The 15418-nt window shown below is 36.2% G+C and overlaps 2 protein-coding genes across 2 annotated transcripts; both read left to right on the forward strand.

Moving 5' to 3' along the window:
* Positions 1-1885: 1885 nt before the first annotated feature.
* Positions 1886-7168, forward strand: LOC121427874 (serine-rich adhesin for platelets-like). Its single transcript, XM_041624447.1, has 4 exons — positions 1886-2175; positions 3182-3367; positions 4013-4216; positions 5196-7168. The coding sequence occupies exons 1-4, from the start codon at positions 2097-2099 to the stop codon at positions 7166-7168; spliced, it is 2442 nt and encodes an 813-aa protein (XP_041480381.1). The 5' UTR covers positions 1886-2096.
* Positions 7169-7606: 438 nt separating this feature from the next.
* On the forward strand, positions 7607-12531 carry LOC121428017. The gene is made up of 6 exons (XM_041624595.1): positions 7607-7793; positions 8113-8240; positions 9156-9381; positions 9884-9952; positions 10433-10614; positions 11681-12531. Exons 2-6 carry the CDS (start codon positions 8130-8132, stop codon positions 11999-12001), a joined length of 909 nt encoding a protein of 302 aa, XP_041480529.1. The 5' UTR covers positions 7607-7793; positions 8113-8129; the 3' UTR covers positions 12002-12531.
* The last annotated feature ends 2887 nt before the right edge of the window (positions 12532-15418 follow it).

Here is a 15418-nt window from a genome sequence, read left to right on the forward strand (position 1 = left end):
ATACAACCGTAAGTCATTTAAGGGCTAAATACTTATGGAAGATGAATGGTGTTTAAAACTTCCATTACGCACATGATACCTTTGACAAAATGTTGCCCCCAAAATGTCTAATTTAGTCACATTAGAGGGGAAAAGGCTAGCTGACAATAAAATTGTAGCCTGTATTGGAACTACTGAAATCTGCGATGTGTTCAGAATTTGGATCGAGTAAAAAAAATGGATGACACTCATTATTCCGAGGTTTCGTTGTTCCGATATTTGCAAACTGGCGGACAGGGTATACAGATATATATGTTCGTTAGTCTAAGAAGAAAAGAAAAGGTTTATTGATACGACTAATTGTGGATTATTAGAAAGATAATAGGTCGAGTTATTCCGAATGTTTGTTACTCAGATATTACTAGGAATATCAGATAATTTAATAAAGTTTGATAGTCAGAAAATGAATTATGGTTAATTAAAAACCATTATAATAAGAAATAAAAAAAATACAAACCTTATACTGTAAATTTTCGGAAGGACTAACTAGAACAAATGGTGATATTGATATAAGTCTGCAACGACAGTCGAGCCTAATATTTGCTCTTAATATCTTAAGTTCGGGACATCTGTCCAAGTTTCGTGCCAATGATAGGGGTAAAATTATATATATATATATATATATATATATATATATATATATATATATATATATATATATATATATATATATACATATATATATATATATATGTATATATATTCATTTAAAACAAGGGGAAAATGAAAATAACCATGATCAAAACAAAACTTGAGAAAAAAAGCTTTATGTGAAATGAAATAATTACTCATAAAGAGTGAGATTCGATTCAGTCTAAGATTCTTTATAAAACTTCGTGCATTGATCAGTTCACCTTGAAAAACCGGAAACAGAGTGATGCTACTTCAGTTTTCGCTAAAAAAAAAGCAGGAGACTGAGTGGGCACTTCACAAAGGTGTTTTGAATTTATATATTTGCCTTGTAGTAAACCTTGTCAAATGCAATATAGTCGTTACAGAGAGGTGTGGAAATGTTTACTTATTGGAGTTTTAGAACTGTAGGAATATGAGTTTGATCAATTACAAATGATATGTTGACATAACAGATTTCTTGAATACTTCTCAAGGTGTGTCGCTGATTGGCACTCCAGATTAGGGAGGTGATTCAGAGACGCCAGTCACACTCCTACACTGATACCCAATCGGCATATTTATGGTCAAGGCATGCACTTGCAGAATAACCGCATGGCTTTAGCTGAAAAGTACGTTAAAAAAGGAAAAACAAAACGAGGTATATCAGTCAAATGGAAATCGTGATCAGTAACCATGGTAACCAAACTATTCAGTGTACACAAATCATACAAACTGGTAATATTTGTTGGTGTTAGAAAATGTCATTTCACTCTTGCTAAGTCAAAGTAATTACAACTAGCTTATTGTCTGCCTGATTTAATAAAGGTCAAATACATGTATTAGGAACGCTGTATCCAACCTGTCAAAAGCAAGATATTGGGATAGGGGTGTGGATGTTAGTGTGCTTGGAATTGAATTCTGAACCGATCATGGTTCTGGAACCAAGGGTACGAACCACTATTAAGCGCAACAGGACTAATTATAATTCAACCAAAGAGCGCTCGCTTTTTTTCCATCTATCATAACAATACACGAGTCGAATATGCACATAAGTCATTTCTAAACGATCCCTGTTTTCCGATTGATATCGATCTTTCCAGTGTGTCCTGGGCTCAAGGCTATAATGTTGTCATTTTGTCCTCCAATCTCTCCCATCATCATTCAAATTATTTCATTGACTTCGCATTTTCTGACTCGTTACTCCTATGCCCACACTCTCTTGGTAATGGTTTTCTGGTAACAAAAGTAAAAATAAGACTTGGCAATTGGTATATTGGTTTGGAATCATCATATCTCTAAGCTTATATAGGAATCGTCCTGGTTAATATCGGTTTAATTGTCTAGTTGTTACCAGAATTCACGACAGGATTCGAATATTTATTTGCATCGCTTTGTCGTTGGTGTTTTGGACTCCTCAAGTTGAACGGCCATTCATTTCAACAGTTATGAAGAGCAATACATTATTTTGCTCGTTTATAATTGCTGCTATTTTTGCAGTTTTATTCATTCAGCAATCTAAAGGAGGTAAGTTATTAATGTAAATTCTCCGTTTTTTACAATCAGTAATATTTTTGAAGAAGTTATGGCGTGTTTATTTTTAGACTCCAATCCTTCGGTAATGATATCAGACGCTGTTGGAGAAAACATAAAGTTGATAACTTCACACAAGAAAATACAAACTAAGATTCACTCTACTTAAGTGGCTTATTGATAAATATGTTTCACAATAAAAAAAAATATTTGAATTGAATTAATTTGAATTGAAGGTTTCATTATCATTTCATCGCAGCCAGTAGCTGAATTGAGAAAGATTTTAACGGTAAAAACATAATATATAAACATAAACAGCGAACTATTTGATGTAAATTATAACCGCAACAACAGTGAAAGTAAACAAATATTTTTTTAAAGATATGTCCAATAACCAATTAATATTCTAGTAAACTTTGGAGACATTTGAGGTTAAAGGCGGGAAAACAGTTTATTGGGGTAATGAAAACACAGTCACTATAGACAAAAAGATACATTGATCATGTAGAACCTATGATTGCTTTATTCTATTTTCTCTTGTATTGACCGTCCAGTAAAAGTAATATCGACAATATTAGGCACATGATAAAATGTCATTCACATATCTGGGATTGAGGAAATTAAAAGGGATTGACAATTCCTCACGAGCTTCAACTTCGTCGTCTGAATTATTTCAGTGTTTAGTGAAATATTGATAAGTAGCTGAGCGTGTATATATTAACACTTGTTTTTTCATAATATGATATTTTGGGGCATTTTGCTTATACAATCTGCAAACAATCTCCTGTAATTGAAAATGGAAAGCCGGGATTCAATCCCCGGCCGCGGTACTTATGCCCTTGAGCAACGCATTTAATCTGCAATGCTCTTTTATCCTGATATCAAATAAATTGAAATGCTATATGCATTATTTGTAACTAGGTGTGAGCTTGTTAAAACAATAATAATAACACAAATAATTGTTTGCACTATTCTTTATTTGTTTTTACATTTCTTCTAGAATGTGAAGCCCCTACCTTGTCAGATGAGACCCGTGTCATTGTGTCACCTGATCAGAATACGTACAGTGATTGGTCCTATATTCAACTCACGTGTGATGAGATGTATTCACCAAGCGGGTCTGACTATAGCTATTGCGATCCTCAAACAGGATGGGACCCCGATCCATCTTCTTTCTTTTGCTACGGTAGGATAACATTTTATAGAGGGGCTGCGGAAGCGGGGGCGGCTGGAGCCCCCCCCCCCCCCAGCCGAATTATTCCTCTGCATGGCTGAAGGCCCCCCCCCCCACACACACACACACTTTTTCCAAAACCGTGTACAAAAAGTACAAATGACTACAGGATTGTGATTTTTTGCATGGTCACCCCCCCCCCACTTTGAAAACCGTTCCGCGGCCCCTGTTATGTTAATGCCATACCCACACAATGGACCAAACATAAATTGTAAATTTTCATTGGTCATATCTGTGTCAGTTTCGTTGATAGGACACTATTAATACTCTTACAGTAAACATTAAAACTTTACTACGTTTTTGTTGAAATGTTAATCAAATAATATTCATGTTATGAATGGTAACGTTATTCTTCTGGCAATTGGAACCCGGTTCTTTTAGATAGCGTCATTGGATTTCGACACCATTTGATAGGCAATTACATATCACCTCACCTAAGGTATCTTTAGAGGATACTTTTCATCTAATGAATTTCAGACTTTTATTCATGCCTAATCATCTTCACTCTCATCTTCCCGCTCCACAATCTGCCTTTCGTCTTCTTCGATGGATCCCTTTGTCTCATTTTTTTTATATGTCCTAATCAATTCATCTCAGATGGATGTACAGCCCCAAGTCTCCCTTCGAACACAATCCAATTTCCGATTGGTGAGTCATACTCTTCAACCCAGGAATCCTACGATCACAATGACATCATCGTATACGAATGTGCTGAGGGGTTAGACGGGACTCTTGTTGGGCCCGATCAGGCAACTTGTATCAATGGAGTTTGGGAGCCCTCACTAGAACCTTACTGTACAGGTGAGCAATGGAATTAAGATTGCGAAGGTAACATTGCCTTTTGGGCAAAATTAGCCTCAGATTAGGCCCCTTGCTCTGTTACAACACCACATTGGTATTATGATATTCCCTATAATCGTGTATAATAACCTGTCATAATGATACTCGCTCTAATATATGAAGAACCTGCAATGACCCTTTTGGGGGTTCAGAACCTATAGGAAATTTGAGCTATTCTATATATTTTCTTGACACGTTTTTATTTGTGACTAGCCACCCCAAAATAATTCACCAGGGAAGGTTCTCTTTGAATAGTCAAAATATGTGTTTTTTTCTTAAAAAGTAAAAAAAAAAAAGAAGAAAATTAGCTTATCTGAAAGACTAATTCTTCTGCATAATAAAATGTAAACAAATTTGAAGTTGTAGGCAAGATATACGAGAGTTCGACTTTGACATCATTTTGGCGGACTTCCTGGAAGTTTATTAAAGATTGCACAGTTTGCACATCTCATATTTGAGTGAACTCCGAACTTTAAAGTGTGTTTTCGCCTTATTCTTTGAAAGTTTTACTAAATTATTTTGCATTCAATCACGGAGCAAATGACCATAAAAACAATTCGATTCGCCATCTTTTTTATACAATCCTGAACTAAACTGTAGAATTTGATGAAATTTAGGAAGATTTTTAGTGAGTAATCTAGGTTTATGACATTGTGAGGTGTAAAACTGCCCAGTTATTTTGATTGCGTGATTCTCGAGAATTGTCAATTTGGTGAACTTCGGAGCACGGTAGAAAAAAAATCAAGCACATTAACCCAAGTTATTATTATTTTTTTCATTTTTGTAATATTTAGGTTATAAAGTAACTCTGTGCAAAATTTTGTGAAAATGACATGGATTTCATTTTAAATGTAAAACGTCCTTGATGTTGGTTTTCGGGTTACAAGACGCACAATGTGTAATAAAGTTAAATTGATACGATCTGTATTTTCCCTTCCAGGTTACACAACAGATGCTCCAATAAATGAGACATCTACTTCCTCTCCTACTCCTACCAGGCTGACCAGGCTCACAGACAGTTTCACAGCAACACAGGGATCCGGTTCTACATCGGGAGTTACGCAAACGACAGGCTCATCATCTATAAGGACAAACATTCTTTCTACATTAAGAGATGAACCTGTTTCAGACTTCTCTACGCATACAACAAGGGGATCCCCGTTTATGAGCACCGACTTGGCTGAAGTGACAGACTTCTTTGAAAATACTACCGATCTACCGTTACACAGTTCTGCAACTGATGAAATAAATCACCCAACGGCTTTTACGTCAGAAACCACCATGACAACCTGGGTTCCCGACTCCACGGCACATTTGAGTGGCACCACAGGATCTCCTGCAGTGAGCACCGATTTTCTCAGCACGACCGAGCTTCATCAAACCACGCCGGATCTACCATTATACAATCACACAACTGATGTAGATGAGCCGTCAAGTGAAGCGACTACTTCCGAGATCACAACGTTGCTTCCCGAGAATACGTCATATCTTGATGGCACTATTGTCCAATCTACTCTGCGTACTGATCTGTCTGATGTAACCGAGTTCGAATCAACGACAGCCGAACCATCATCACATATGCCAACAACAACACCTGATGAAATGCATTCAACAACAGAATCGCCTACTTTAGAGATCGCATTGACTACACTGATCCCTGAAACAACTCGATACCTTGAAGCTAAAACGGATTATCCAGATATGACAGAAATTGTTACTGACCTGACGTCAGAAAGGTCGGACACAGAGAACCCTACACCAAATAACGTTGTAACCACTGACACTAATTCAACAGACTTTATCACGGCATCAACTATGTCAAATACAGTCATGACTGAGACCGTTACAGCAACCGCCGTGGATAGTACGCATCCTACTAATCAATTCATTTCCAATACTTTTGACACTACTGAAATATTTGATACCACGCAAAAGATGTTTTCAGGAAGTGCTACAATGCCATTGGAATCTGAAACAAGAACAACCCCTCAGAGTGTAACACAAGGCGATGAGACAACCGAGCTTCAAAACTCGCTCCAAACCACTCTAGAAACAGATTATGAGTATATTACCACAGACGAAAATACGACTAATGCGATAACACCCTCATCATCTCCGGGTGCAACTACTAATTCGCAATCCAGCACCACAGAAACAGTAACTGATGAAATAGGTGTTTCTTCGTCCAACAGCCTTATCCCCATCACGGAGCATTTCTTCACAACTGAGTTAGTATCTTCCGATTCTACGACAGCAAAGTTGACAGAATCACCAGGAGCTGCTCCAGAATCATCTACGAATATGCTCACCACACCACCATTGGATATGGTGACTACGTTTCTATCTACCACTGATGAAGGTTTTCAGACCACATACCTAAGAACATCTGACGGAACAGGTAGTACGGCTCATACCGTATCAGACTTTACGGAAAACATGACCACGTTTTCCCCACTCTCTACTGAAATAACAAATGGGGACTTAAGAACTTCTGACGGAGAAGGGACTAATACCCCAGACACATCTACAGCAAGGGTATATACTGAAGAAACTCACAGTACAGAATTGCCAGTTTCTGAAATGGTCACCGACATTGATATGACATCAACGTCAACTGTTTCCACGACAACAAAACAAGACTCAATTATTTCAACTTCTACACATTTAACAGGTACAACCAATGAAATATCCACACCTCTTACAGAAATAATCGGAACATCGCGTCTCATGGAGAGTACACCACAGAATGGCTTGACATCTTACTACACAACGGTTCCTGGGAAAGTCACGACCGTAAAACCGACAGAACCCAGGAAAACTGAATCGCCAAAGACTACCAAACAATACTCTTCTGGTCCATCGACCTCTGCTATTACTGCTACTGGTAGGCTATTGTCTTTCCTCTTATTTTAATCCAACATGTAGTGATTCCACGCTTCGACTACTTACTCTGGACATATACATGCTATTTGTTTTATTGTACATGCATTAATCCATGAAAATTGCTTACATATAGTCAGTCATATGTATAGAAGTGTAAAAAAAATCCCTTACATTAAGGAGCTTTATAATCTGCAATCATGTTTTCTTTTCCTTGTTTTTGATTAAGATACGAAAAAAATCCACATATTATATCAATAAACAGAATAAAACCGTATTGATAATGGTTGATCACATAATTGGCCTTGCATATTGCCGTGATGTAACTTCGAGGGCAGATATTAGATTTATCTGCACCTTTTTTCATATTTAGATATTGCAGTTTGGTATCAAATTCTGCTATAACCAGGATACCATACGAGACCTTAAATATCAAATAAGAGTTCAATTATGGTATTAATTCAACCTGCAGATTCTGGGCCAGCTGCTACAACAGATTCAGTGCAAGTCACAAACACGCAGAGTACTTTATCAACATCTCGAAAGACCACGATTCCTGGGAAAATTACGACAGTCAAACCTACCGAGTCCAAGAAAACTGAATCATCAAAGAGAACAACCCAATCCGAAACAGCTTCTGCAGCTACTTCTTTTCCTGGTATGTTGAGCTTACTTTCATTTCATTTTAGACCTTTTTTTAACTTGAAACAAAAAGAATTGCAGAATCCGTCTATAAACAAGAAAACAAGTTTAAGTAGGTTTTATGCAATAAAAACTCCTATAATAGACTTGAAATGAAACTGTTAATACTCTGCAAAAATAATGATAAAAAAGGGCAAATTGTTATGATTATGAAGGGAATTATTTTGGTCAGTCTCATCCAAGTTCCATTGGAACATCTTTGATTCATGAGATGAAATGAATTGTCTATTATTGTGATATTTCTGTCGTCACTTACAACACCATTCCTTTATCAGGTTCACCATCTTTCCTCATGGTCTATGAGATTCTTGAAATCGATGGCAACCAAGTCAACTTTACTGATGAACTGACAGATCCTCAAAGCTCCCTGTATCAGCAACTTGAAGCTCAAATTTGTAACTTGGTAAGTATATATTTGTTTTAATCATTGGGGTTTGTATTTGACGAGTATGATCACTATGATAAACTTTTCAATTAATAATTCTTGGCGAGACGTCATCTCGTAGATATCACAACCTTCACAGAAGAAGGATTAGTTTGTGTTTGATTAATGTACACATCTATAAACTGTAAAATGAATTATGATTATTAGGTTAGTGTTATAGCGGAAGGAAGTTGGATGAATTAGAATGCAGGTAATATATTCAAACTCGAATGACATGAATTAATTTCCTTTTGGATAGGACTGTACAATCATATTTCGTTAGATGGCGCTCTTCACAATGACCCTGGGTGATGAAAAGTGTTCGCCACAAGTGACGAGTCAGCACCGTGAATACGGTATATGACGATCGAAGTATTCAATTTCTTTACGAATAAGAGCCAGATTTTGTCCTTCGAGGTCACCTGTTAAAATTTACATGCATTTGACTTGGCAAAGTTGTTACAAACCTTGAACAGAAATCAAACGTTTGTTTTCAAATTCAAATTCTATACGCAACAACAACCATGGATAGTATTGGTATCACTAGTCAATTACGTGTCCTTACCCAAACGCAGAATGTAACATATTTTTTCTCGAATTATAAGTCTATTAGAATGATCAGAAAATGTTTCTCTATTCAGCAATTTTGCTACATATAGGCTGTCCAGCTAGGGCACTTACCCAGATACACATTCTTTCAAGTGGCCTTCGTAATTATAAACCAAAAATTGTAACAACGTTGAATGAAATTAATTTTCTGTAGCAAAACTCCTTTTCCAAAATAGGAAAATCTGGGTTTCTAGAGAGGGGATTTCCTTATTCAGATGTTAACATGAACGGTTACGTTTACAATCAATTTATTTCTTTTTAAATGACCACGAAATCAATGTTCAGGCTGTTGGTGTTTATGGAGATCTGTCTGGATTCGCAGGATGCAGTGTGTACAACTTCACATCTGGAAGCATCATCGCGTGGTTCTACACTGAGTTTTTACCATCATCTGACGTCACAGAAGCCACTCTCTTGAACACTACACTGACCGCACTTGAGAATGGTAATGGGAGTCTGGAAGCCAATGGTACCGAATTTACCATCGATAAAAAGACTATTTCCATTACAGGTAAGGATTGGTATGTATGCAATAAAACAAACTTGTGGGACTACATCAAAAGTTAATTCTTAATACATTGAATTCATCCCACAATTCGTTCAATCTCGTAGTTTGAATTGTAATTTAAAAAATACAAATTTCCACTGAAACAATAAAAAATGATAATGAAAATTATAAGCAAAGTAAATACTAAATAGTAAACATTTTTTTTTGCGTTACATCACAAATTAAATTTGAAACATATTTTTGTTTTTATTTTATTTGTTTTTACTTGATAAAAGAAAAGAGAACTAGAATAGAAACGAGAACTATGTGGCCGAAGCATTCGTAATGGGGGGTAGCGATAATAATTTTGCTCGATAAAATATGTTTTGTTCGTGACCATTGGTATTAGTATTAACTACATAATCATGAAAATATATTGCTTTAATGTTTCAATGATTATCATGTTAAAATTTGTTATAAGAAATCGTTCATAGATTCAATCTTGTATTGTTTTTCTTTCTCTTAGAAATCAGTGTGCTCGCAACTACTATGCTAATTTCAAAACAGCCAACAGAGGTTACGCCTAAAGAACCAGGTAAAACAAAAGTTTTTGTGTTTACGTTTTCAGAAGCGATTCATGTATTTTTAAAATTCATTTCATTTAATTTATTCCGCTTAAACAAAATACAAAAAAGAAATGCAGAAAATCGTAGAAATGCAAATACAAAATTGTTACATGTTAAATAACTAAACGTACAGCATAATCAAGTCACACGGGTAAATGATCTCATTTTTAACATGATAAATTCGTATATATGCTGCCTTTGAATACTTGATTAACCCAGTGAATGAAGAAATTCATTATCATTTTATTAAATAGCTATTACTTCGATAGACCATAAATCAGTAGGCAAAAATTTAATGATGTTTTGAAGATTTTTTTTACAACGAGGAGGGGTAATCCCTATGCGCTGACGTCATATAGACTGTGCTACAAATTTTTATTATACGCTTATCGTTATTTGTGCATCATTCAAAGCAATATTAATTTCTCAATTAATTTCCATTATCGTAGAAAATAAATGGCAGATTGTTGCATACAGTATGATTGGAGCGGTTGCCTTCCTTCTCCTCGTCGTTCTCCTTCTCGTATGCTGCGGTGAACGCATCTTGAGATCATGTCGAACCAATGATAAGCTTGTCGTATCGGTCAATGGTAACCCGGTTTCGATAAGTGATGGAGTAGTTGCTGAAGAGGTATGTATTTTTGAATGGTTTTAAAAATGCAAATGTGCAGTTTGGGAATGAATTTGTCATTTTCATTAAAGAAGATTTAAACTAATGCAATGCATGTATTTTACACAAAATAAAAATGCAAACAAAATGTAAATGTTTGAAGTTAAATTTCTCCTCTCAGACGTAATTTCCGAGAAAAAAAAGCTCTTTGTCGAACAATTTGAGGTCGTTTTGTATTAAAAAAAATGAAAACCAAAAAATAAAAAAAAAGGGTCTTCACCCAAAATTTTAAGTCGTTTCGTACCCCAAAAAAATTGACAAGAAAAAGTGAGAGAGAAAAAATAGAGGTTTTCAACACGAATTAAAGGAGAGGAGGAGTGGATATCAAGCAAATTGAAGGAAGTGGGTTGAACACCTGTAATCCCCCACCCCCTTTGCGTAATTAATATCCAGGCAATGTGCAATATGCAGTAGGCAATTTGCAGTTGTAAATTTGCGACGCCGCTTCTAAAACGAACTTAATTTGTCAGAAATACAATTGTACACAGGCTCAGGAAAGCGAGTGTGGTGTTCTTTCAAAGGACATTATATTATTGAAAACAAAATGCGTCATAGAAGTCGCTTTGCAAAGATGCCCATGTCGAGTGTTGAGAGGTGACGAGAATACCAAGTATTCATTTTGTGGGGATTCAATTTTCTTACCATCCTTCTTTCGAAAACTTTCTATGAATTACTGATTCGACGTAATTTCTTCATTTTCTGATGCTTTTTCATATTCAGTACATGTATGTGGATGGCAAAATATACACTGTAAAAATTGTGGTGTTAAAACTGACACCAATCGGTGTTAATAGAGGACCACACCCTGAGGTGTTAAAATTACACCCTAGAGATTGAACATAACACCAAAGAGTGTAAATGTAACAACCAAAGGTGTTGTAATAACACCTATAGGTGTAATACAAACGCCACCAATTTAACACCGGTATAAAATGACTGGTGTGGTCTTCTATGTACACCGGCTAACACCACAGTTTTTGCTTTGTATGTCAAAATTGACTGGCCTTTTTCAATATGAAATCTGCAGGGAATTTCGCCATGGCAAACGTACAAGTCCCATAACTTTGGTTTCTTCCCGGGTGCCTGGACTGCTTCCGACAACGAACATGACCACGATCCCGACATGGAGATGGAGGACAGAACGACCATTGAAGGTCAGGTACACGACGTCGATGACGAGTACGATGACTACTCCGACGACGAAGATACAGTGTTTGACGATACACGATTTCCACCTCCGCCGTCGACGATGATGACGTCACCACTGAACGAAGACATGGTGCAGTCATATCCGGCCTATGGTGGGTTGGGCATTGATAATGCCACATATGACATGGTTTCAGACTGAATTTTCTGAGGTAAAAATGATTATGACAGGGTTTCGTATTCAAAATATTTGATATGTTGAGCAATGCAAAACGGAATGCACGAGAAGTAGAATAGGCCTATTGATTTGAAATTTGTAGTCCTTATTATTATCGCATATGTATTCTCTGGAGAAACTGACAGGCGGCCGGAAAAGGCACAGTTTGAGGGGCGTGGTCTTGAATTGGTTTGTCCGAGACTTCTCCAAAGGATCACGGTTCTCAGAGCTTTAGTCCCATGAAAATCTCGGAGACTGCGCTCATCTGAAAGAGCGTTGTTTCAATGTTCGAACGTCGTGTACGTCTGCGGTCTCAGCACTTTTGTTCAGTCTGATTTGTAAGAGGTGTGTTTGTAGGAGTAGACCTGTGTTTCACTGCAAGTGCCTCTCTGGGCCTGAATTTCCTTGAATTTACTGGAAGTTCACCAACCAATGTTGAAAGAATGGAGACTGGCTAGATTGGGTATTGATTCAACTCCTATACCTATGATTCCCCGTTACCACAAACATGTACATAGTACGCTTCCATAATCATATACTTTGCTTCCATGGACACACCCTTTTCATGGGGGGGGGTGATTATGAGTCATAAATCAACATTACAAAGGTGTTCGATTGCGCAAAACAAAAAAGCAACTCTCACACAAACACACACCCTTAAAATCACACATGTATTTGTAGAATCAAGCAATGTATTGGTATTTCCACTTTTTTATGATGAACAAGATAAGTACATGTATATAACTAAACAATCACAAAGAGCGAGCGAAAAAAATTATATAGACCTAATAAATGGACACTCTATTAATGTTTTGGGAATCATGAATAAGACGGACAATTTGGTATCTTTCTATATACATTGATAATGCGACCCGGAATCTGGGCTTTCTAAATGCATTTTTTGGGTGAAAGTAAATAATGAGAGCGCGAAGCGCGAGCTGAAAAAATGATATTCCGATCTGAAGAAGGGTAAATTTATGCACTATTTCAGGAACTGTGTAGGGAAATTGAGAAGAAGATATGGATCGCAATGAATAAAAGGCGCTAGCTGATATATTATTAGTGTCATTTCGATTTAGGACCGGGATATTTCAAAGACATAATGTCATCATATATGAAAATAATGGCTATCTTCCTACTCCTCTTCCTAAGCGCGAAATGAAACTTGTCGATTTTCCAATCTGAAAAGTGACAATTTGATAATTATGAATTCGTGGATATGTTATTATTTTATTCATTAAAACCTAATGATAGCTCGAATTTTGTTAATATTAAGGCCTGGAAACTGTACATTTTAAGCACTTTTATAACCATGAATACGATGCATGCCGGGTTAATGCGTTTTTAACAATCGATGCGAGCGCAAATCTTGGGCCGAAATTTTTTATCAACTCTCATGGAAAGGGTTTTTTAAGTAGTTTGTGAGAATTAATTTAGAGATATACGTATTACCTTGATCCGCCTATGGAAAACAGGGTTTTGTCATTTTCTTGTTTATTCATTGGCAGACCAAAATTATATGCCTATATGTTACGATTCCTGCATGAATGAAGGGCCTACCTTAACAAAAGTTGCAATGATAGACGGAATCGTTTCCCGCGTGGAGCGCGTGGAGAAATCATGATTGTGTAATGTAGTATAGACGTAAAATCTGAATTTTATATTGTCTTTGTAATATTGCAATTTTATTTTATTTTTGCACTTACGGAGTTATGGGGGGGGCAAAACGATGTGCTTGCCACCAAAATATTTCATTGCTGGGTGATCGCCCCCTTGCCCCCCCCCTGTTACACCCACAAATGTAATAATCGCCCACAAATGTAATAACGCCCACAAATGTAATAACGCCCACAAATGTAATAACGCCCACAAATGTAATAATCGCCCACAAATGTAATAACGCCCACAAATGTAATAACGCCCACAAATGTAATAACACTTTACCCACAAATGTAATAATTTTTGATCGCCCACAAATGTAATAACACTTTACCCACAAATGTAATAACGCCCACAAATGTAATAACACTTTACCCACAAATGTAATAATGCACTTTACCCACAAATGTAATAATGACTTTACCTACAAATGTAATAAATTTGAAGTGATTTTTGGCGAATTCGTTCTAAACTAATATCCTATAGTAATGCGTTCATATAGCACAAAAGTTCAAAGTCTTTTTTCCAGACCCGGTTAATGAAATATTACAGTACAAGTCCAAGTCTTTTTCCAGACCCGGTTTTTCAAAATTATAATATACGTCCAAAGTCTTTTTACCAGACCCGGTTGTTTCAAAATAATAACATACGTCCAAATGAAAGTCTTTTTTTCCAGACCCGGTTAATTTAAAAATTATGATGCAAGTCCAAAGTCTTTTTTTCAGACCCGGTCGTTTCAAAAGTTATAATATACGTCGTTGAGGGGTAAAGACAACACTCTAAGCCCAAGAATTTTAAGTGGGTTTAATTTTGAAGATTTATCTCAGCTGTTATTTTTTTCAATATTTCTTTATCTTTTAAATAACCGGGTTCAGACGAAAGACTAAGCATAATACTCGTGTTATTCCACAAGAATTAACAATATGAGTCTTTTGTTTTTAGGATTGTTTAAATCATTTTTAAATCACCGGGTCTGGAATAAAGACAACGCTCTAAACGTGTGCTTTTCTACATGCATGGTCTTAATTTGGAGGATTGTTGGTTCTTAGATTCGTTGTTGGGGGTTGAGTTTTATTGATTTTTTATTCCTGAAATAATTGTGTCTGGAGGAAAGTCGATCTTCGACAATCGGTCTTCATGTTGTTCCACAGTAATTAGATTATTGGGTATTCGTTTTAGAATATTTGTAAAAACTATTTTATTTTTCAAATAGTAACCAAGTCTGGAGAAAGGATGTCTGCTTTACCCACGCGTTATTACAATGTTTTGTAGGGGTAGTAGTATTATTTAAAAAAAGACATATTTTTACAGGGTGAAACTTTGGAAATTTGGTCTTAGATTCGTTTCAGTTACTTTTTTTTAATAGCCGGGTCTGGAGGAAAGAGTACGTTTTAAAACTCGTGTTATTCCACGAGAATAAGAATATAAGATCTTATGTTAGAAGATTTTTTTTCGTAACTGTTTTAGGTCTGGAATAAAGACAGCACTCCGGTTCTTAGGTTGAAGGTTTGTTTGGTCTTAAACTTTGATTTTTTTTAATTCTTACTATTAGCGTTTTTTTTAGAAAAAAATGGTCAGGCTGAAAGACTACGCTATATATATCCAGCATTAATAAGATTATGGGGTCTTTATACTGTTTTTAAACTGTTATTCATAATGTTTAAATAACAGGTAACCGGGTCTGGAGAAAAGACTACGCTTGATTCTCAATTTACTCTTAGTGCATATATTCACAATATACAC

The sequence above is a fragment of the Lytechinus variegatus genome, chromosome 14 (genome assembly GCF_018143015.1).
Source record: "Lytechinus variegatus isolate NC3 chromosome 14, Lvar_3.0, whole genome shotgun sequence".
Lineage (NCBI taxonomy): Eukaryota > Metazoa > Echinodermata > Echinoidea > Temnopleuroida > Toxopneustidae > Lytechinus > Lytechinus variegatus.